This window comes from Haliotis asinina, chromosome 6 (assembly GCF_037392515.1).
Source record: "Haliotis asinina isolate JCU_RB_2024 chromosome 6, JCU_Hal_asi_v2, whole genome shotgun sequence".
NCBI lineage: Eukaryota > Metazoa > Mollusca > Gastropoda > Lepetellida > Haliotidae > Haliotis > Haliotis asinina.
The window spans coordinates 66043768-66066912 of NC_090285.1; the positions used below are offsets into that span (position 1 = coordinate 66043768).

General features: G+C 39.1%; 1 protein-coding gene across 1 annotated transcript; it reads left to right on the forward strand.

Annotated features, from left to right (window-relative positions):
* The first annotated feature begins 8771 nt into the window (after positions 1-8771).
* LOC137286999 (uncharacterized) lies at positions 8772-21428 on the forward strand. Its single transcript, XM_067819075.1, has 2 exons — positions 8772-8929; positions 15943-21428. Exon 2 carries the CDS (start codon positions 15975-15977, stop codon positions 18195-18197), a length of 2223 nt encoding a protein of 740 aa, XP_067675176.1. The 5' UTR covers positions 8772-8929; positions 15943-15974; the 3' UTR covers positions 18198-21428.
* The last annotated feature ends 1717 nt before the right edge of the window (positions 21429-23145 follow it).

The window sequence follows — 23145 nt, forward strand, 5'->3', positions numbered from 1 at the left end:
CTGATGCGCCATTGAAATACTACACGCCGTTGTTTGAAGTGTGTCTAGATATTGCTCAACACCGTCTTTCACATACACCTTTAATTTTTATGAGGGGAATTTACCATCAGGCGAAAGGTGTTTGCTGGTAATAGTGATAGTTTCATAATCTAAAATAAATTGTTAGGACGTACTTGAGGTGTGTGAAATATGTGCCATCTCGCCGACCTGATCCGATCCGCCATTGAAATATTGCACGGCGTTGTTTGAGTGCTTTTGTTTCAGCTTCAAAAACTTCATTCACATACACCTTTAATTTCCATTAGGGGAACAAACCATCTAGTGAAAGGTGTTTGGAAGTAATAGTGCTAATTTTATAATTTAAAAAAAATCGGTAGGGTGTTTTTGAGGTGTTGAAAAATGTGCCATCTCGCGGATCTGTTCTGATCCGCCATTGAAATAGTATAACTTTGAGTGTTTCTAGTTATTGCTCCAAAACCTCTTTCACATGCACCTTAAATATTTATGAGGGGAATATACTATGACCCGAAAGGTGTTTGCAGGTAATATTTATAATTTGATAATCTAAACATATTGTTAGGATTTATTTGAGGTGTGTGAAAAACGTGCCATCTCGCTGATCTGTTCTGATCCGCCATTGAAATACTACACAGCATTTTTTTAGTGTTTCTAGTTATTGCTAAAAAAACTTCTTTCACACACACCTTTAATTTCTGTTAGGGAAAAAAGTTCCATCTGGTGAGAGGTGTTTGGAAGTAATAGTGATGATTTTATGAATTAAAAAAATAATTGGTAGGGTGTATACATTCACAAGTATTCCATGTGTGTGAAAAATATGACATATCGTTGATCTGATCTGATCACTCATTACTACAAGCCAATGTTTGAATGTGTTTAGTCGTCCTAAAATTCATTTCTTTCAAATACACCTCTAAGTATTGAGGGCAATATTCTATCTGGTGAAAGTGTGAGGTATAACATATCTGATCTGTTCTAATCTGCCATGGATGCCTTTGATGCTTGAATGTTTTAGTTCTGAAACTATTGTTGATATTTGACAAAACTGCAAAGGACTTTTTAACGCTTTGTGATGGTTTTAAACTTTCTGTTTTTTTAGGGGGGAGTGACAGTGTCAGTTGACATTCTGTCAGTATCCATGCAATTGCGCACATGCGCATCTGGTCATCTTCATTAACTGCCCTCTTAAAAAAAATAATTTCAACTTTGCCACGGCCGTCCATTTGTCCATTATAGACTGAGTGTCTGTAAGAATGAGAGTGACTGAATCTACAACTCATTAACATGTGCTTAACTTTCCAAACTGTATTCCTGAAGGAAAAAGAAATAAAAATGTGTTCCTCCCTCGTCACATTTTTTCTATCAAAAATTAAAAATCAAAGTCTTACTCGTCACTTCTGAAAAGAATGTGCCTGAGAAACATATTTTTATGCAGCCTAAGCATTCCACACAAACAGAAAACCACTGAAACATAATGAGACATTTTAATTGTGTAACAGATCATTTCAAATACATATAATAACATAATAACCTTTAGTTTGCCATTTGGCCATCAGGGCTTGCTGCCACTTGCAGTCTTTAAAGTCTGCATACCCATTTTGTTGAAATCAAACCAATAAAAACAAAATAGTCTTCATTGTAGAGAGTTTCACAGTCCCTACAAAATCCATCAGTGAAGTGTATGGAGCACAGAGAAGTTTACATTAGTTATAGACTGCTGACATTCCTATGCGGCACTGAGTATACAATACTATGAAGTGAAACTGGAAGTTATCCTAACATGAGGGATCAAGGATAATTCCTGAACATTAATACAAATTATGGGCAAGATGCTAGTTGAAAAGAAATGAGATCTAATTGACAGAAGACCACAAGGGCCTGCAGATAACTGAAACTGTTGGCCTGATACATTAACAACCGACGCTGGGCCTCTGGGCTGGCGATCGTTTCGAACACTGTATCAAAATTGTCACATAAACAGAGAGTCTTTGAACAAGGCAATGTGTAAACACATTCTCAAGTCCTCTCATTAATCCACACATGCATCATTCGGCGACAGGAAGTGTAACCAGCTTCTTGTGACAACATTCAGGGGAGCCTACTCCAATTTACCGGGTATTACTCCGGGAGATGCCGATAGTTTCCGACAGTAAACTGGTTGAAATACTGTTAAGCGCAGCCGATTTGCGCTGAGAACAAACCAAGTCGACGTGTGCAGTGGAGCATGACGAGGCACACGTTAATTAGTACAAATGGTAAGGAAAGCAAGCGAGTGACCAATCCCTGTTATAGAGTATCCCTGCTACATGAGGGTTGATGGGCATGTTTACATGGGGGTTGATGATGTACAAACACAAGTAGATAAGGATGTACACGGGTAGATTGGCTATACATGAATTACATAAATAGATGAGATTAATTTATCAATAAGTCCCAGGCACTTGGTAGGTACACTCCTTGGTCACGGTTGATTGCTGGTTTCTGTCTCCGGATCTCGATGGCTTTTTGCAGTTTCCTTTGGCGCCAGTTGTTGTTGTTGGTAGATAGTATCCTAGTGTCCTCCCATCGGATTGAATGTCCAGGGTTCTTGAGAATGTGTTCAGAGATGGCCGATTTCTGGTCGAGTTTGCTGACAGAGGTCTGGTGTTCCTTCATTCTGGTGTTGATTGGTCTCAGCGTTTCTCCAATGTATAGGTCGCCACAGTTGCAAGGGATCTGGTAGATGCATCCTCTCGGGTTAGGGTGTTCACAGCTGGGTCCTTTACCGTTGGCTTTTAGGTAGGTCTTGATGGTCTTGCCACTGGAGAAGGTGACATCGATGCTGGCTTTGGTCTTGATGAGGCGTGATATTTGATGACTGATGGGGCCCAGGTAGGGTATGGTTACTCTGATGGGTGATGGAGAAGGCTTGAGGCGGGGTTCTCGGTCCTTGAGGGTCTTGTTGATGGTGGCTGTGACGAGCTGGGAAGGGTAACCGTTTAGTGTGGTGAATGTCTTTCTGAGGTGGTCCAGTTCATTGTTTAGGGCATCAGGATGGCAGAGGGCTTTGGCACGTCTGGTCAGGGTGGCGATGATAGCTTGCTTGATCTGAGGATGGTGGCAGGAGTTGTAGTGTATCTACCAACAACAACAACTGGCGCCAAAGGAAACTGCAAGAAGCCATCGAGATCCGGAGACAGAAACCAGCAATCAACCGTGACCAAGGAGTGTACCTACCAAGTGCCTGGGACTTATTGATAAATTAATCTCATCTATCTATGTAATTCATGTATAGCCAATCTACCCGTGTACATCCTTATCTACTTGTGTTTGTACATCATCAACCCCCATGTAAACATGCCCATCAACCCTCATGTAGTCACGTACATCATCCTTAATCCCCAATCATGTGTTATGTAAACATCATCCACCATTGGCTTCCATCCTTATCCCCAATCATGTACATCGTCCTTAATCCACTGCCTGTGTTATGTAAACATATCCCATCATCTGTAATGTATTACCATTGGCTTCTATCATTGTTATCATAACTGTCGGGTTCCAATCAGCGCTTGTTTATACTGGCTTCCAGCTTTCGTTAAGTCATTCCACTTGTTACTTTGTTAGTGTTTTACCTGTACATATAAATATAGCTCTGTACCCCATTCTCAATCACCTGATGAAGGAGTAAGCATTAACTCCGAAACGTTGTGTTCTCATATAAAGAAGTTGATATCCATAAAATCTTCATCCTTAAAGAAAATAAGTTGATTTATGACTCGTGCACCCGAGTCCCGTGTCTGCCACATTATGTAATTAGGTACGTGTGATACACATGACATTTTTTTATGACTGTGGGTTGCAAACAAACTACATTCATTTTATTCGGATGACTGGATCTGACGGAAACTGGTGCAAACTTTTGTCAGTTTCAAGTCCTGCTTTGTACTTGGACGAATGACCGATTCCAGCCACGCAGTAGTTTACCATCTCTAACGAGATGATTTTTGATTGGATCGAGCGCAAATTCAGAGAACATGTATTTTCAAAACCCAACAGCTCTATATACATTCTTCATGGATAACGACTTCTTTTAGTGTACGTATGTGATTTTGTTTGACAACAGTATATGAATTCATACTGAAACAACGCATCAAGTGCACAAAGAGAAGTTGTTATCCATAAAGAATCTTACTTTCTTGTGACTCGCTATACTTCTAAAATGCCCATCAATCGGATCTTTCTGTACACACAATGAACCCTCAGCATATCAGCAAATGAAACAGCCAATCGGAAGCCGTCGTTACACTTGTGTGCACATCCACCGCTATGACTGGGTTCGGTCTTCCGAGGGCTTCGTTTCGGGGGAAGTAAGCCCAAGTACAAAATATTGCACTTTTGAATCGCGATTGTAGCTTATTATTTTGTATATTTGTTTTTTAAAAGCAGCAATGTATAATATATGTCATGAATAAGTGATAAATGTGTTTTAATTATGTTTGATTTTTTTGTTGCATGTGACCTTTAAAAAATGCAACCTAGTTATGTCTAATCTGCACCAAGGTGCATGTCAAATTTTGAGTGGATAAACTTCTGAATAGCACATCTAAATAATTCAAAAGCACATATCTTTCATTACCCTTTGCAATAGAATCAGTGCATCTGGAATGTGTCTCGTGCAATTAGGTTTCTCCCTCTCTCTCTCTCTCTCTCTCTCTGTGTGTGTGTGTGTGTGTGTGTGTGTGTGTGTATGTGTGTGTTTATTGACAAATATGCCGTATATACATTGGAAAAATGTAAAACATGTATCTCGGGATTTCCCTCAGTAGGGATGTTAAACCATAACGCTCGTTTCCTAAATACACTCCAATAACTTCAGCTACGTTTGTGTCACACGGCAGAACTATAACGGATAAGAGCATTAGAGTGGCTTGGAACCCTTTATGTGTGAGTGTGTGCCCTGATCATGATGGGATTTATGGCATAACCGGAGTGCAGGATTGATGACACACATAAATAGAAGAAAGTAATATATTCTGCGGTTAGTTGGTTACTCAAACATATAGTGAACGTGTTGATAAAAGATTATGTTATCATGGGTTCGAATCCCGCTTTTTACCCCTTACGTATAAAATTTTGTTTGTACCCCATCCGTACTCACACACAGGTTTCAACAAAGCGATCATTCATATCGAGGCCAGCATCACGTTTCTACCCATTCAGCCGACACGCAGTAATAAAGCCGGAACGTTGTTCAAAGCGCCCTTAAAATCAAACATTTACATTCTCTAATAATCTGTAAAGGTGAATATGAGCAAGTTCCTTTCAGGAGCTATTCGCATTAAGACTCTTAAGAACCAAGGTCTACATTACGTCAAATGTTCAGGGGGTGATTAGTACGAGACTCTCCAGCAATCAAACATGCAGACACGTCAACACACGTCCCTCTTGACGGTGTACAGGTATAGGCGAGTGTTGTGATAAGGTTCTTATAGCGGCCACTCTGTCAGCCAATGTGTCATGGCGTGCTGGACGTGTGATCACTCTAGTGTCCTCGAGGTGCACGGGAGGACTTCATCACGGCTGAGGACGACTGAGTCACACTGAGAATAAAGCCTGCACTGCGTACCTACCGTAAACTGGGACACCTGTCAAGAGGGTGACAGGATGGTACTATGGGACAATTGCATATATGGTATGAATACTCCACTGTCTTAGCACATGCTAAATGTCATGGTGATCTATTGTGACATCAAAGCATGATTCATACAAAGCCATTTCAATTACCCCCCGCTTTTTCAAATGTCTTTTTTCAGGGTTCACTACGGTTGTGGTGTTTCTCAATGTTTGTTCCCCTAGCCTGGTAAATGATATGCAGCCTTAAAGCTATCTACTGTGTCATTCGTCCACTGGAAGATGGGCGTGAGGTGGTACTTCCCAACTAAAGCGTAATACTCGGTTTACTGTTATTCTTTTGACTGTATTAAAAGCCGCCAACAATGCAGGGATTTCCTTCATTTAACGATTGGTGACTTCTAGTCATGCCAGACACCCTGTTTGATAGATTTGTTTTACCATATCAAGACAGTTGAACTCTACGCTTTTATGGTATAAAATGTTGAGTATAAAATAATTGATAACATGATTAGATTTAGGCTAATTAATGAGATTGTATACCTCATCAAAATAATATTATGACACACTTAACACTGACACAACTTAAAAGATTCACATGTTTATTATATTTCCAATAGTTGCTGTATACACAGTTGACTCTGCCACAAATAGTCTTTAAATATATATAAAATTATCATTTTGATAGTAACGAATAAGCCCACCCTTAGATTTAAAATTAGCCCCAGACATATGGGAAATACCGACTGAAGAACCTCCTTAAGGACTTTAGCACTGAGGGGAGGGCTGGGCAGTAGGAAAGCTCAGCTGGAGTGAGTGAGTGAGTGAATGAGTGAGTGAGTTTAGTTTTACGCCGCTTTTAGCAATATTCCAACAATATCACGGCGGGGGACACCAGACAATGGGCTTCACATATTGTACCCACCCAGTTGGACACACGAAGGCCGTTAGCTTGTAGAATGTTGTCATGGGAGGTTGTCAGGTTGTCAGTAAGTACTAGATCGCAAAGACACACGTGCCATTAAAACGCAACATCCCAAATTCTTTTCTGCATAGACCTTGACCACCACTCACAGGCCGTGAGACAGCCTATGTCAAGCCTAAGACCCGGCTTCGAAGCTGGAGAGTGTAACGGCATTTTACAACACATTCGCTGATACCTTATAGGAAGAGTATGGCTACTCTGCCATGCGTAACTACAGTATTTCTAATTACATAAAATAATCAGTTTAGCGTCATCCATCACGTCCACTGATAGACAAGCATGTCAATAAACCTATTTTGTATCACGTTACGAAGTTAATAAACGTCGTTGTTCATGCACACCCAAACACACGCAAACACATAGTCCGCAGTACCATCTCATCTCACAGTGGCGCAGTTTAACGCACGCATACTCACTCACTCACTCGGGTAGACAACCGATGAGAAGGGAATGGTGCTGTCCGGTTTCACTTAGTCTGTTGTGACAAGTGACTCAAAACATGCACATAACAAGCTAAACATGCCCTACATATGCATCAGTTCAACCTACATGTGACACCGGTGGCAAGTGTTTTTCAGCTCATGCCGTCGAATTCTCACCCTGCCGTGCTGTCGGCTAGATTCCCTTGAGTGTAGTCTGCTGTGTTCAAATATCGTACGTGATACACAGAACATGGAGAAATACATGGGGCAATTACTGGGGCATCTTGATTTGTATAGAATACTGCTTATATGTATAGCTGGCTTTACAAAACACATTTTCCCAGTAAATATAGATTCCAGGAATCTGATGGGTTGAGTTCCATTCGGGATTCGAACCCATACTATCAGAGTCAGGCACTTGATAACCAGCACACAAACCTAGCCATCTAAGATACTCTTCTACTTGTTCACACTTCACCTCCATGGTATACCTACAAATGGTATGATCCATCTGAAATAATGATTTAAATCACAGCATACAAATCCTGTCAACATTTTACTAAGCACACACGTTAGTTCCCACGCATATGTGGACAAAGTCTGTCTCAGAGTCCCTAAACCCATAGGCAGATCCAGAGAGTGTGCGTGCGTGTGCAGGGGTGCGCACCCACCCCTCTCCCAATTTTCCGGAAATTATTGAAGCTCGGGTGAAAATGAAGTGTGCACTCACTTTTCACATTAGTGTGCACCCCTCTTTCTCAAAAAGTTGTATCCACCTCTGAAACCACATGCCTTAAAAGAAGCAAGTCGAAATTTCCCCAGGTATCTTCCGACACACTGGGACTCCTTTTCATGAGTTTATTTGTTACTATCAAAATGTCTTAGTCCAATACGTACAGAACTGTACGAAAACTGAGTTTGGGTCTATTTTGAATTCAGAATATTGCTATCGTGGTTATTATTCTGATTTGTTCCACAAAACGTACATAATTGTTTGTATGTGCTGTGATCCATCGTATTAATGCAACCCCATTGTAAATCTTGACTACTGCACAGGACTAACTTAGTGGGTGGACATCGTATGAGGAAAATGTACATGTGATTTTCTACTGTAGCACCGATGTGATATAATTTGACGCTGTTAGTTCCCGGCTCTCTTATAGCATTCAGTCTACAATCCGTGACCACGTGACGATCACGCACTAGTGTTGTGTTAGTGCAGAAGAATGTTGAAGAGTTATGTTGACAGTTAATGACAATAATGACAATTTGTGATATGAATTCCCGAAACGTTAGTGTGATATATAAAATATCGCTGTTTTGTACCTTAATTGTCGATCGTGTTTAAACACATGGAGGTTGGTCTATCTTGCCTTGCAGTTTTGATTTTAGATTGTTCTTAACATAATATACGTGAATTCTGATATTAGTGTCAATGGTTTGGACGAAGTAATGGTGATTCTTCGCCAAATTTGAACTTTGACTTAAATCGGTATTCATAGTTTCGTATCAGTACATACTCAGCTATTTAGCCTTAGTTTTTATTTAGATATTTACACTATCTGTTCTATTTGTCAATGGTGTTGTTAAAAAAATCAACATCGCATGCTCCCGCTCCAGGGAGTCACAATCATTACATACTACTATTGAAGCGTATAAAATAACGTCTGACGAATTTAACCCCGGCGGGCTTCCATAGTTTGACCCCGCTTCCCAGTCTCGCTATGATCGTCAACACACACGAGCACAAGGTGAAGGTCGTTCAATGAGTTTAACCATACATGAGAATGAATACCGAGATTTATTATTGACAGCAGCCCCCGGGTATGTCTGCACGTGTGGACGGAGTAAATCACATTACTGGGATGTGTTTTTGCTGTATAGCTGTCGGGTAAGATGTAGTTTGTCTTCCACAGCCATGTGGCCAGAATAACCTAACCCCGGATTGCCACATCCGGAATATTTTTTGTACCTGCAGTAATAAAATGTTACGGGTATTCTTGGTTGTATAAATGCACATTATCCACTTTTAGGAACAATATGATTAAACGATGGGCAGATATCTTGATCCAGAACAGTCGACGACGCGACCACGAGAACGCGTGACACTTCGTTTTGATTCAAGATGTTAAAGGGTCGCGTACCGATCCGTCGTATTTCTTTTGATTTCAGAGCAGCAGAGACTGTAGTATATGATTATCTATTATATGGTCTCAGTGAGTAGTAAAATGCATTTGACGGGTGAGTCCTGCGATCTTAGCCATTGATTAGATATGAAAACACTGGGTGATACAAAAACGAAGATGCAATGAGTGTTGGATGGTTTGACTGTCTTTATTTTTGTACTTAAGTTTATGATTGCCTAATCATATGATGCAGTGACAAATTGATGCATAACATTTATGTTTGAACTCTCTTTATTTTTTGCACATTTGTGTAAAATTGAAATTGATGCATCAAATAAACTGCATTCATAAGGAGAAATGTATATACAAGGATATTACTTGTCTACTGGCTAGCGACCAGTTATTGCGGCGTACCAGTTATGCCAACACCAGGCTGTACATAGCGCTCGGGCAGACTACGTTACTTGTACTTCCGTAGTATTTCACACATAGAAACATGCAAAAAACGATTGGTTACAAGGGCTAAAATTATTGTGAGTATTTTACGTTGTACATGTTATAAATATAAATCCCACTGAAGATGAGACCCAAACATGTTGGAGGTATATCACGTGACCATTAATGTGTTGACTTGAAATGTCATAAATGATGAGAATTGAATGAAAATCATCCAGGCTGTGTTGTGAATCTATGACTTGACAATTCTGTCCATAAAAAGTGCAGGTTTTTATTTGTCTGATCATACCTATTCAATAACTTAACTTTGAACTGACCCAAATTTCCATCTCTGTTTTATGGACTCGACAGACACCATGCTGACAATATTGACAAAATATAACTGTCAATTTTCACCTTTGTCTTTTTGTTTTTCCCCTAGAAAACTAACATTGCGAAAATTACAAACTACTACTGGAACTGTCAACTTTCATAATTTCAACCCGGCGGTGACATGTCCATATCATCAGTTTATATCAGCATCCGTCAAGATTCAATGAGAGCGAGTTTTGTTCTTTTAAATTTCTATTTTTTTAAGAACAAATTTCAATTATGAAATTTCTTCAAAATGTCAAGGTTTGAAGCACAATAGTTTCATTACCATGTTTATGTCAAATTAGGTGAATGACATAAAAAAATCAGAAATGGCTATAATTGGTCTTGTTAGTTGTTGAGAAAGCACAATATACACTACCACGCTCCCTGTTGACCGCGTTTCTGAGAAACACGATCAGCAACTGTAAACAAGCAGAAAACATCGGTGAATAGCTGATCTATCATCAAAACAAATTTTATTTCATTCTGCAAAGAAAAATTGGAGCAAATTGTTAAAAACCAATTTACAATGGCGATAACTGGTCGCTAGCTGGTATATCTGTTGCATTCAGTAAACTGAAACATGAATTAATTAACACATTTTCAGTTTGTAGAAATGTTACACTCAATCACCATGGATTTTAATTTACTAATTGTGTCAGAAAGTAATTATATGACTTTTGAATTTCAAGCAGATAAGACGCTTAATCCATTTTCGTTTCTAGACAGTTCGATATAACCACATGTTTTTGTGATAGTATGTGAGTGTGCCTTACCAGTTGCCTTGACTCACAAATGTTGCAGGAATGCCAATGTTGGAAATTGAATGCCAGTAAAGTTACAAGAACAACCAGTGACTTTGTCCTCTTTTTAAATTGATCGATCAGCCTTTCATGTTATCTTTGTTACCGATACTGTTGTATGGCTGTGAGGAATTTTGTCATGAAAATCTTGTTCTTGTTACAGAACACCTAGATTTCTTCATGCTTTACTGTGAATTTTGCATGCCTAGCAAGCTGACATCAGGTTGTTCACTGGCTGTCATTTATCCAGTAGAGACACCTGGAAGTTATTGATGTTTAAGATGCATTGTTATATGCAGAAGGGGTCATTGTTGGCACGGCACCCTAAATATGTACCACAGGTACCCTAGATATGTACCGCATCTATGTTTCTGTATACAGAAAAGTACCCTTGCCAAAATCGGAATACAGAAGCATACCCTTGGACGATTCAAGTCCGCAGTGTGTTGTTTTCTTGACTGGAACTGCCATACAGTTGTATTAGATGCATGTGGTTGCGCTCTATATGAAACGACCATACGCGGTAACAAATATTTCAAGGAGCTCAGCACAATACTATTTGCAGTCATTTAAATGGGAACAACTGTGTATGGTTTGGGTTTGGGTTTGGGAAATATGGACTGGTTGTCTGTGTAAGGTTCCGTTTATGCTTCCGTATTTTGACCTTGTTTTGGGTACTGTATACAGAAACGTATGCGCAGTTGATAGTATAAGTATAGAGTGATCAACAAAGATGAGATCCTTTTACTCGATAATACTTCCATCTTCATTATTATGATAACAAATGAAAACAGCAAATTGCAAAGGATGTTTGTTAGCCCCTGGGACGCCACTTGGGCATATGTATTTTTCATCTTCAACCTGTCATTTTAAACCATCTAGTAAACAAAACTAGACCTGATGCACACAAGTAACAAAATACTCATAACCGTGTTTCATTTTATGGGATACGATCTATCCTCTAATACCATCTGCTGTCCTTTTCAGCAAAGAAGAATTATTGGAAACGTCTGTGTAAAATCAGATGCATCATAAATATTGTTTTTTTTATGTTTATTTTAATCATAACTCATTATTTCATGTCTTGAAGACCAAATATTTAATATTGAGAAAGTATTACAAAAGGAATTTACCCCGTAGTGACCATTGGAAGCTATTATTTTTAAGGGGCGGTGGTGTAACCCAGTGGTTATGTTGAAAGCATTAGCTCATCATTCCAAAGATTTGGATTTGATTTCTCAGAGGGGTATAATGTGTGAGGCCCATTTTGGGTGTCCCTGGCTGTGATATTGCTGGAATATTGCTAAAAGAGGTGTAAAACTAAACTTACTTAGTCAAACTTTAATATTTCATATGATCCCTGTTTACTCTGAAATGTCACAAATACTCACAGAATAGGTTTAACATGTTGACTGCCTCTCACCAGTATACATGTAGTGTCAATTCTAGTCGAATTTAGCACTAGTTAGTTAAGTTTAGTTAAGCTACATCAATGGTATTTTAAGACAAGTTTCACATGTTGTTAAAATAGGCACAAGAAACAAATGTCTCCTGGCGTTCTTTGTTACCATGTGAAACTTGTTATAAAATACCACTGATGTAGCTATGAGATAATTCATAGTGACAAATTCTACCAGAAGTGATACGATGTGTATGCTCTGTATGCTCCTGTAAGGCAATCAGTGTGTCACAGACAATATGTAAAGTATGCCTTGAACTGTGGTCTGAAAAGCCACTGAAAGGGTTGAGATTAGAGCTATATCTAGTTCTTGGACACTGGACACACACATGGGGAGTGAGCACTGGGGACCAAGGCCTGGATTTCCTGTTGTCAGAAAGTTGGACAAATATAACTGCTTGTCCTTCACCAACATTGTCCATGTGGGTGATACTTGTGGTAAACTTTAGGCTGTGTACCAGATTAACTATATGAAGGCTTTTTATAAGCATCAGGCATTTGTTTGTTGTGAGGGTTTTTCTATGCTGGTGTCAGCAAGTGTATGCTTTATTGTGTAGATCAGTGTTGTCAGGCTGGAAGACATCAGGGGATGTGTTAGGTATCTTGCAGCTTCTTACGGCTGGGGTACTGGGGATGGCCTCTGACCTTGAAACTTCCAGAGTACTGATATGTTTGTGACAACACTCTTCTCCCTGCTTACAAACACAGGAAGCTATTCTGATATGATCTGCTCTTATCTCTCAGGTCACTGCAGTGTTCTATTCATGTCAACAAGTACACTGAGTCTCACTGTCTGAAATCTTCACAGTGCGATTGTAAGTAGCTACAGACAACCTCCACATGTTAGGTGGCAAGTGTTTTGCATCAGTAAACCACAAGTTGCACCTGTAAACCACAAGTTGCACATGTAAACCATATGTTGCACATGTAAACCATAAGTTGCACCTGTAAACCATAAGTTGCAATGATAACTTAATGATAATGGCTTGAAGTCCTAGATTATTTGTGGTGTAATTTGGGTTGTAAGTATTGTACCTGTACACATAGGCTTTGTGAGACTTGGACAAGTCTGTAAGGAAGTAATGTTTACGTGGAATCATTATTTCTTGGTTATGTACACAATAAGACCAAGCTGCAGCTCTAGTGTATAAGTCATGTATCCTCATTCTCAGCCATTTTGGACAGTTTTAATGTTAGAAATTCAGTACATTCTTGGACACGGTTATGATGTCACTGAAATGGAGGCATGTATCCACAATAAGATGAGAAGTCATGTTGTAGCTCCAATACTGTGCCAAGGAGCATGACAACTCATTACATCATCTATAAAAGCAATGATACAAGCCAATGTTCAATTCCAAATAAACCATACAAAACTGTAAGCTGGTCTGATGTTGAATGGCATTACAGCATAGTGAGTCCTGTGTCAACATCATGGGTGTAAACAGTCACTAATCCAACCTGAATGTTATCTGTGACAGTGGCATAACTCCTGGCCAGGTGTCAGTCAGTATCTGCCACCTTGCATGTAGTCACATACAAGAGTTATCAGCTTGGTGGATTATCAGTCTTCACACAGTGTGTGTGAGTGTGTTCTCCACTGTGTGTGGTGTACTAGAGGAGGAGAGCAAGGTTGAGGTCTCACAGCTGTTGTTGCTGGGCTATTGCCAGTGTTTAGTAAGTTTTCAGGTTCAGTCTTCAGTAAGTAATGTACATACAACTGGCAGAACATATGTTGCTTGTTTAGATTGTTGTATTATATATTTTGTCATTTGATATATTGGACTTGAATGTGTAAGTTTTAAGAATGTGGCTTCTCTTGTTTGTGATTGTTCATTTTTATGTGGGACAGATTGTTCTGATATTGTTTTTGTTGAGCTGTAACTACTGCTGGAGGCCTGCTCAGAGTGATGGTTGTCCAAATATTCTGTCAAATAGTCCAAATCCCAAAATAAGTGCCCACCCAAACACAAACCATAGTGACACTGGAACGAATGATATAATTTTCAAAGAGCCTATTTTTAGAGTACTTGTTTTATTTTCCTTGAAGGATTCCTAGTACAGTATTGAACACAAAGATAACAAACTAAAGTGGTCCCATTGAAATTGTACTGGCTGCAGTTTACTGTAGTTGTCCCTAATCACAAGCTTCATCACTGCTAGTTCAAGATGTGCACATATTAACTGATTAAAGAAAAACACAAATCTCACTTCACAAATAAATAGCAGACTTTTTAAGATTTGTTTTCATTTGTCTAGATACATCCAGTGTTATTATGTAAGCATGTTTTCCCGGCTACCTGATAGGCATAGAGGTAGTCATGTGACCATCGACAGAAAAGCATACTGACTCCAGCGCTAGTCTAACTAAAACTCTTATTGACTTGTTTTTATGGTGTCAAGCTATGACATCATTCCATTGTTTGCATGTCACAGTATCATTGACATAGTGTTATTGGTTTGTAGTGAAAATATAATTAGTTTTCTTGACTACGTAGATATGTTTTGGGGTTTAGAAGTTTTTTTGGTAATATTACGTAATGAAACTTGCTTAATGAAAATTATAAAATTTGGTCAATGCTGCATCCTGGGTCAATATTGCTTTTCGCAGGTCAATAAAAACAGGTATTGACTGAATTCACCTGTGTATAATTGTATAATGTATACTTTGTAGTCTTTATGAGCATTGTCATCAAATTGTCATTCTTATTGTGTGGTTAGTGGCAAGGAAACGATCTGTAGTTGTGTAAAGTGGCCTGAACATGCTGAATGCTAACTACTGTCCCCACTCAAACTAATATCTTGTGCCATATTTTGCAGAAAACAAAATGTCCATTAGAAAATAATCATAAAATATCATGAAAGGGAGTGCAGAGACTTTCTTCATTTTCGGAAACTGCGGAAATCTAGACTTGCCACATATTCTAGACTTGCATAGGCTTTCTTAATATGTTTGTTTTAATGTCTGGATGACAGGCTAACTGACACACAACATCTGTAGAAAATATAGTGACGCCATCAACATATTCGTCCTGGTCTACCTCATGTCCTTGTATGTTTACACACCTGTCATGGTTGTTAGAAGGAATGCTGTATGACTATGAGTGTTAATCAGCTGAACTCAAATTTTAAGCATATCGCATAACACTGAATCTCACCTAGTTGTGGCAAATCATTACTCAGTCATAGAAAATCATCCCCTATAAGCTGACAGTCATCACTACATGACCTGTGTATTAGATGTTACGTCTTATTGTCTTATCATAAGGATATAGTAATATGAAGCATTCTGTATTGCTCCAACATCAATATGTAATACCAGTAGTGTTACTAGTAATGTGTGTCAATACATTCTGTACATATGGTCTGCACATTAACTGGGGACAGTAATGTTAGCTATATTTTATGGAATGAAATAGTTCCATGTGATGAATCATAAATATGCTCGTCTCTAGGTATGCCATGTGTTCATGGTATTGTGACAGTTTATGTTAGTTAGAGATGCATTTTCAAATGACAGTGAGCACACATTATTTGAAACAGGTGCAAAACACTGTGAAAATGTGCATCTTATTCTCTAGAAAATGTGAGATTTTTCTGTCATTACATGTTGCCTGAAATCCACAACCCTTGTTTTATTTCGTTTTTTTGTTCATTTTTTGCTGTGTTCATGAGAATTTCTCAGTAATATTTATGTTTTTTCCAGATGTTTCTGTGAGTGATCAGTAGCGCAACAGGATGGGGACCTTCATGGATGTCACATACAGCTATGTCTACTCTCTGTGTCAGTATTTCAAGGGAGCCTGGCCTCTCAGTCTCATATATGGTCAGAATCTTAAGAAGCCGTCGCAGGATACAACAGGAAAGATCTACCAAGCTTTGGATCTCATGATAAACAGTGCAGACTCGAGGACTTTGAAACAGGTCCACAGTCTGATAGAGTCACTGCCTGAAGATGAGGATATTCTGTGTGTTGTTGATCCTGTAGATGGATTTGACATCCTGCAGCATGCTGTGATCAAGGGTTTCAAGGGCTTGGTGATGGTGGTTCTTCGGAAACAGCACTGTCCCAACAGGTACTCTTGTAGTCCACCATTACACATAGCAGCTTTCTTGGGACACAAAAGCATCATTGAAATACTGTTGAAGTCAGGAGAAGCTCCTGCAGATGTTGTTGGGATGTGCTATCCTGATTCCCATCAGCCAACTGGACATCAGAACTTCTTGTTTGGTTTTACACAAGTGCCAATTTACAACTGCCAGAGAAACAAGCATAGTGCTATTGAGTGTGCGATTAGTCAAAGTCATGTAGAATGCTTGGACCTTATGTTAAATTTTGCCAAAAGAAAGTCAAAGGTTGCTTCAGTTTCCCCAGTGAATATGTTGCACTTCGCTTGCAAAGAAGGAGCAGCTGGATGTATTTCTTACTTCTTGAAGCATTACCCACAGTGTATTAATGAGTACAATGGTGATGGAGACACCCCATTGCTCACAGCTGTCCCGTGGGGTAGGGAGTGTGTGAAGATACTTGTGGACAGTGGAGCAGACTTGCATCTGGTGTCCAAAAAGATTCATGAAACAGCATTGCACAGACTTTACAGGATGAACATTGATGGTCTGTTTTCAATCCATGATACAACCAAATATCTCCTCACAACTGGAATTGAACAGGACATCAATGCTTTGACAACACTTGGTGAGACAGCCCTCCACATGCTAGTCTCGCACATCTCCTACACAGGAGGGAATTACGTGAAACCAAGTCTAAGGAAAGTGCCGAGGAGCTTCTTGCAGGAGAACTATCAGCAGCAGGTTGTCAACAGTTTGGAGACTCTGCTCTCCTTTAATGCAGATCCTGCCATGTTAAATGGCTACGGTCTTCAGGCACTGAGCAGGATGCTCCATATTGCCTTGAAATCCTGTAACCCTGAGAACCCATGTCCTTGTGTTCAGACATCCATATTTACCTACTTAATCAATGACTACAGGAATAACTACTGGGCTCTAGGCCAAGCTATGAAAATACTGTTCCAGCACAATGCAAACCCGAACTTTCAGTGTCAATTTGGTCATAGTCCTCTTGTGCTGCTTTTGAACTGTCTACTTTGTGATTCTGTTGAGGAACTCATAGCTCAAGCAGATGATGTTATTGGGGCATTTGAGGTGCTGCTCGTGAATGGTGCACAGCTGAACTTTGTTGCCGGGAATCAGGGTACATGTGCAACGTTGATAGCAATGGTGTGCCAGAGGTACTTTAGTCTCGACGATGAGGCTCAGTATGATGCTACACAGTTGGATGACAAAGTAAATGAACATGAGCCTACAAAATTTCAATATGCCAAACTTGCGAATCGAGTTTTGTGTCTTCTCTTGAAGTATGGTTTAAATGCAAATCATAAGAGCTCAAGGACATGCCCTTATCCAAAAGGAGGTAGTGGAAATGCTCTTATTGAATTTGTGAGATTAACAGTGTTGGCTAAGACAACCAAAGATTTCTGTGTGATTCACATGTGGCTGAAGACACTCCTCCAGTGGGGGGCCAACCCAGACATTGAACCGTATCCCTCTGAGCCAATCATCTGTCATTCTCAGAGCTCAATCTTTTTAAAGAAGCAAGGGACACAGCCAGTGAACCACTACATTCATGAAGTGAAGGAGAGAGAGTCCATGTTTACTGATGGCCGGGCCCAGGAGCTGCTCCTCCTCTTCTACAACACCATGGAACATGCTGTCCTCTATGAGTGTCTCAATGCTGCCAAGACCATGGCCAGGTATCACCCAGTAGATGTCAATGGCCGTGACTTTTTGAGTCTCCTTAACCAGTTGTCAGAAAACCCTAGGAGTCTGAAGCAGATTGCAAGAGTTCAGATATATAAAGCCTTGGGTAGGCGGTTAGCTGTCAATGTGGATGAACTGCCTGTGCCAAGGCTGCTAAAGACATACCTTCTGGACATTCAGTAGCTTCAGTTTGGATTTTTTTGTTGCTGTGCTGTTTGTGTTGATGATGGTAGTTCATTCAGTTTACAGAGAACTGATAGACGGACATACCAAGTGTGTGAGAGACTCCTTTGATGGGCACTTGAGTGTTACTACTGGTTGTAGTGGAAACATGTAAATATTGGAGAACCAAAGACAGATTATTTTTACCACCAGCATTGTAGTGTTTTGTCACCTTGATCACCAGCTGATCACCTGTTCGTGTTTCTATGTAGTCCGTGTAAACGTTCAAACAAGTACTCAGATCAACCAGAGTGGCACTAAGTACAATGTACTCAAATCAAAATCAACTTGTACACTATGTCATTCTGTTATTTCTGCTATGGCAGCAACACCATATTCTAGCATTATACAAATCATGACCTATTTGATGACGTTACCCTTCATCCTGAGTCAGCAATCGCTCGTCACGCCAAAGACCCATGTTCGATTCTCCACAATGGTACAATGTGTGAAGCCTATTTCTGGTGTTCCCTGCTGTGATATTGCTGGAATATTGCCAAAATCCGCAAAAAATGCTCACTTACTCATCCTGATTATATAGTACCATTTTTGCTTGGTAGACAAGGGTCTTTCTTCCACTTAACTAAGTACTTAGACTCTCTTAAACTGATGTTAAGGTGTAGTCATCATGATCATCTAAGCAAATTATGGAGTGAAATCCACTGATCACTCTTATTTCTGTATCATTTCTGCTATTAAATCTTCGTAATGATGGAAGGGTCCTTGGGTATCCGAGTTGTTAAAGCGTTAACTCATAATGCCAAAGATCAAGGATTGATTCCTCTCATGGGTTTACTGTGTGATGCCCATTTCTAGTGCCCCCTGTGGTGAAATTACTTGTATATAGCAAAAAGTAGCATAAAATCACACTCCCTCACTTGTTATGTATACATGTACACCCAAAGGAGGTGACTAACAGGATCTGATGTGTCATATATCATATGACTCCAGTTGAAACATTCACTCACTCACTCACTCACTCACTCACTCACTCACTCACTCACTCACTCACTCTTGAATACACATGTAGCTGATAATAGTTCAAGCAGTGCTGCATTTTGTCATTAGATAAAGAAATGATAGAATGTGTTACTCAAGGAAATAGAACTGTGTACATTTAGTTTGTGAAGACTTCATAACCAACATGACTTCTGCTTCTCTTGAACTGATCACCCTATACACCCAGCTCCATTCAAGTGACCAAACAGTCACGCCAATAATTCTTTATCCTGTTCATTCAGCTTCATCAGTTTGTGATCCATCATTTTCATAGTAATACTGTAGTTGTTCTTCATCCTTTTTCTCTAATATTTCTGGCTGTACAGCATTGTATGCATATGTACTTGTGTTAGATTTGGGTTTATTACTTGAAATGTACAGAAATCAAACGTGAGTTTGCTTGTATCTAAGTGATAAATGTATTGCTGTTCTTCAGCACTATTTATATTCCACCGGTGATGTACATTTTTTTGTGAAAATATTTTTTGGACAGTGTTTGTAAACTGGATTTTTATATATGGGCAAAGCTTCTATGATGATAGCATTGCGTTTAGCTTCCACTTGAATAATGTGTGGGGGAACATTTTGATAACAATTGTTGAAACTGTTTGTCTTGGTATACAAACAGAAGCAACATGTCCTTAGTATAACACAGAATACTAGTATTGGTGTTCATTACAATATTTAAATCTGATAAAACTAGTCACAACTCATGTGCCATTATATTGTTCCCTATTATTTTTTTAAATTGATTTATCTATTTCTAATCTTTGGTCGTCATGTATGCAAAGATGTATGTGAAAAGGGTTTTTGTTCTGTGTTACTTCAAATCATAGTGGGTTGCCATAATGTTTTTGTTGTCTCATGACAATTCTTATATATCACTCTGGGCCCTTCCTCACAAAGGAAGTGTTTGATAATTGCTATGTTGACCTCATTAATTTTGACTGACTTTTTATTTGGAAGTCATGTTAACAGATACTTATGTGTAATTCTAAACATAGTTTCCATCAAATACAGAATCTCATCTGAGTGTCTTTTTATGTCAAATATGTATTTACACAAATCAATAAAAGTTTAAACCTCTGAGATTTGCAAAAGAGTTTTAAACTTTTTTTTTGAGTTGTGCTGTTATTTTCTTTAGCAAAACAAATACATTGAAACATTACAGGTAACCACCTTCAGTGGTGGAGAGGAGTGGTTGGGTAGCTTAGTGGTTAAAGCGTTCACTCAATCACGCCAGTGACACTTGTTTGACTCCCAAAATGGGTACAATGTGTGAAGCCCATATCTGGTGTCCCCCGCAGTGATATTGTTTGAAAATTGCTAAAAGCTGCATAAAGCCATGCTTACTTATTGTGGTGGAGGGGTTGGGGAGGTCTCCTCAGTGATACGCTAACTGATGATATTACTAATGTTCACAAAGTTTTCAGTTTGTAGCATGATCTTGGTGCTGTAACACAGACAAAGATATTTCCAATAAAGGCTAGTTTCAGTTGATATGAAAGCGAATATGAGAGTTTTGGGTTTTAGTGCATTTAGAATGGTTCATAATACATATTATGGAGAGTTGCACTTGTATTGATAGTTAAAATATTAGTCGTACGTGTTAGGAGTTCAAAGGTATTTTTGTAGAATTCTGTGTATGATTAATTGTGAGTGGTTACCAAAGTGTTCTGAAAGAAAGGATATCACATTTAATGATGATCCTGTATTCACTATTCAGGTAGACATATTTAACTTTTTTTTGTCAACTATATTGTTTGCCAAAGAAGAGAACGTGACATTATTCTCAGTCTGCTGTGTTGTGCAAGGGAGAGCACTCTTGCAACCTCATATAGCTGATCAATGGTAAATGAAAATGAAGCACACGTAAAATCTGTGATTGAGCTTTTGTAATATTTGATAATATCCTGGTGATTTTATACATGTCCTGTATTTTGTCTGCTTTAGTTGGATGTCCTTATTTATTTTTATTCTGTTTGGCAATATTGAAACATCTTTGAGATGTTACGTTGGTTTTGTAGTCTCTCTTGAATTAACTGACAAATACATGAAAATCATTGAATTGTGAATATGATATTCCTAAGTTATGTCCATTGTAAATGCAGGGAAGCTCAGAATTTTATGTTGCACTTGTGTTTTATGTTTCAATGTTTGTTTTCACAGCTGAATAAAATCAAAGTCTTGTTCCTTTGTTGTTGTAATGAGTTAGTGAAAGACTTTAGTTTTGCACCTCACTCAGCAGTATTCCAACTGTATGTCGATGAATAGTTTTTCTGGAACAGATGATCCTGTGAACAACAGCATGAACATCTATCTGTGCAATCGGGAACTGATGACATGTCAACCAAGCCAGCGAGCCTCACCACCTGATCCCGTAAACTGCCTCTTACAACATACATAGTTGCGTTTTGTGGCAAGCATGGGTTGACGTACTGTACCCCAGATCTTCACGAGTCTGTTTTTGTAATGAGTCTGAACCATGTGAATCTCTGGCTGATGGCACGGACATCTCATGTCCTCAGCAGTGTTTAGTTTGATTGCTCATGTTGACTGCAACATTCTAACTGTGTGACAACTGTTTCTCAACCTCCAAGTCCTAACCAGACAATCCAGTGACTTACATCATAAGCATTTATCTTTACACCTGCTTCTTACCCTGCTTGAATTTTGTTATGGAGGGAATAAAACAAGTACTGGTTAGCTTGGAGTCAGAATTAAGTGTTTGAAAGTTTGAAAGTGTTGCATGTTTTCTCAGAAGGCTTACACTACAAAACCAGCAACGTTGACACTTGTACTGCCACACACGTACACTCACTTTTTCAATACATGTGTAATACAGAGACTTTACCCCTCTCTTCACCTTGTTTGTTACATCAATACTGATGAAATGCCAACAGGTACAAAAGTGTATGAAGGGAGACAATTCTTTACATTATGAAGTCTCACCTTTTGTTTTCACGCTCACATTTTTTTATGTATTTGTACCTTACTCAACTAATGCTTTATCTGCATTATTACAATATACTGGTACCTAAATACCGCATTTTAACTGACATGGCTTTGATCAAAGCCATGAATACATAATCCCTTTCAGAATTACCGTAGTTGTGCAAGTAAGTTTGAGGGAAGTGTGTGAATGCAACCCATGTTACTTCTGACATTTATATAGAATGTTCAGGTGGACCCTGCCCAGCCATATTCAAGTCATTCAAACACTTCAGGTGTTCGATTGCAAATTAGCATCTTATTGCAGATAGTGTTACAAAATGGCTTCCTGAAGGGGGTGGAGTAGCCTAGTGGTCAAATTATTGCTCATCATTTGAAAGACCTTGGTTTGATTCCCTTAAACAAGGAATTATTTTCCCAAGTATGATTAATTCACAAAATCAGTTTGATCTTCACATATGCACACATGAGAAATGAAATGAAATGGTACTGAGCAGTGACAGACTTACAAATATTTAATAGCATGTACCTGTGAAACAAAATGTGCTGCACTGATGGAGCAAAATTTGACATTACAGTTCAAGTCAGTTTTTGACAGTGAAGCAGTGTCCAGTAACGTGTATGACCGTCACGAACATGAATGCAAGCTCGTCTTTGCATTAACCAAGAGAGCCTTTAAAGTTGCTGTTGTGCAATGTTCTAAAATTCTCTCTGTAAGACCTGTTGAAGTTGTTCCAGGGGCTAGGGGTGAACATGGAGACCGTAAACATGACTTCAGTTATATCCCAAGCATGTTCAGTGGGATTAAGATCAGGTGACCTGGCAGGCAAGTCCATATGTTTGATGTTGTTTATTTAAACAACATCATAAACAACTCTTTCTCAGGCATTATCATCCATAGAAATGAAGATAGGACCCACTGGTTGTACGAGAGGAATGATTACATATAGGTATTAAC

Coding starts and splice junctions, on each gene's coding strand:
- LOC137286999 (XM_067819075.1), top strand. CDS start 15,975: ATGGGGACCTTCATGGATGTCACATACAGCTATGTCTACTCTCTGTGT.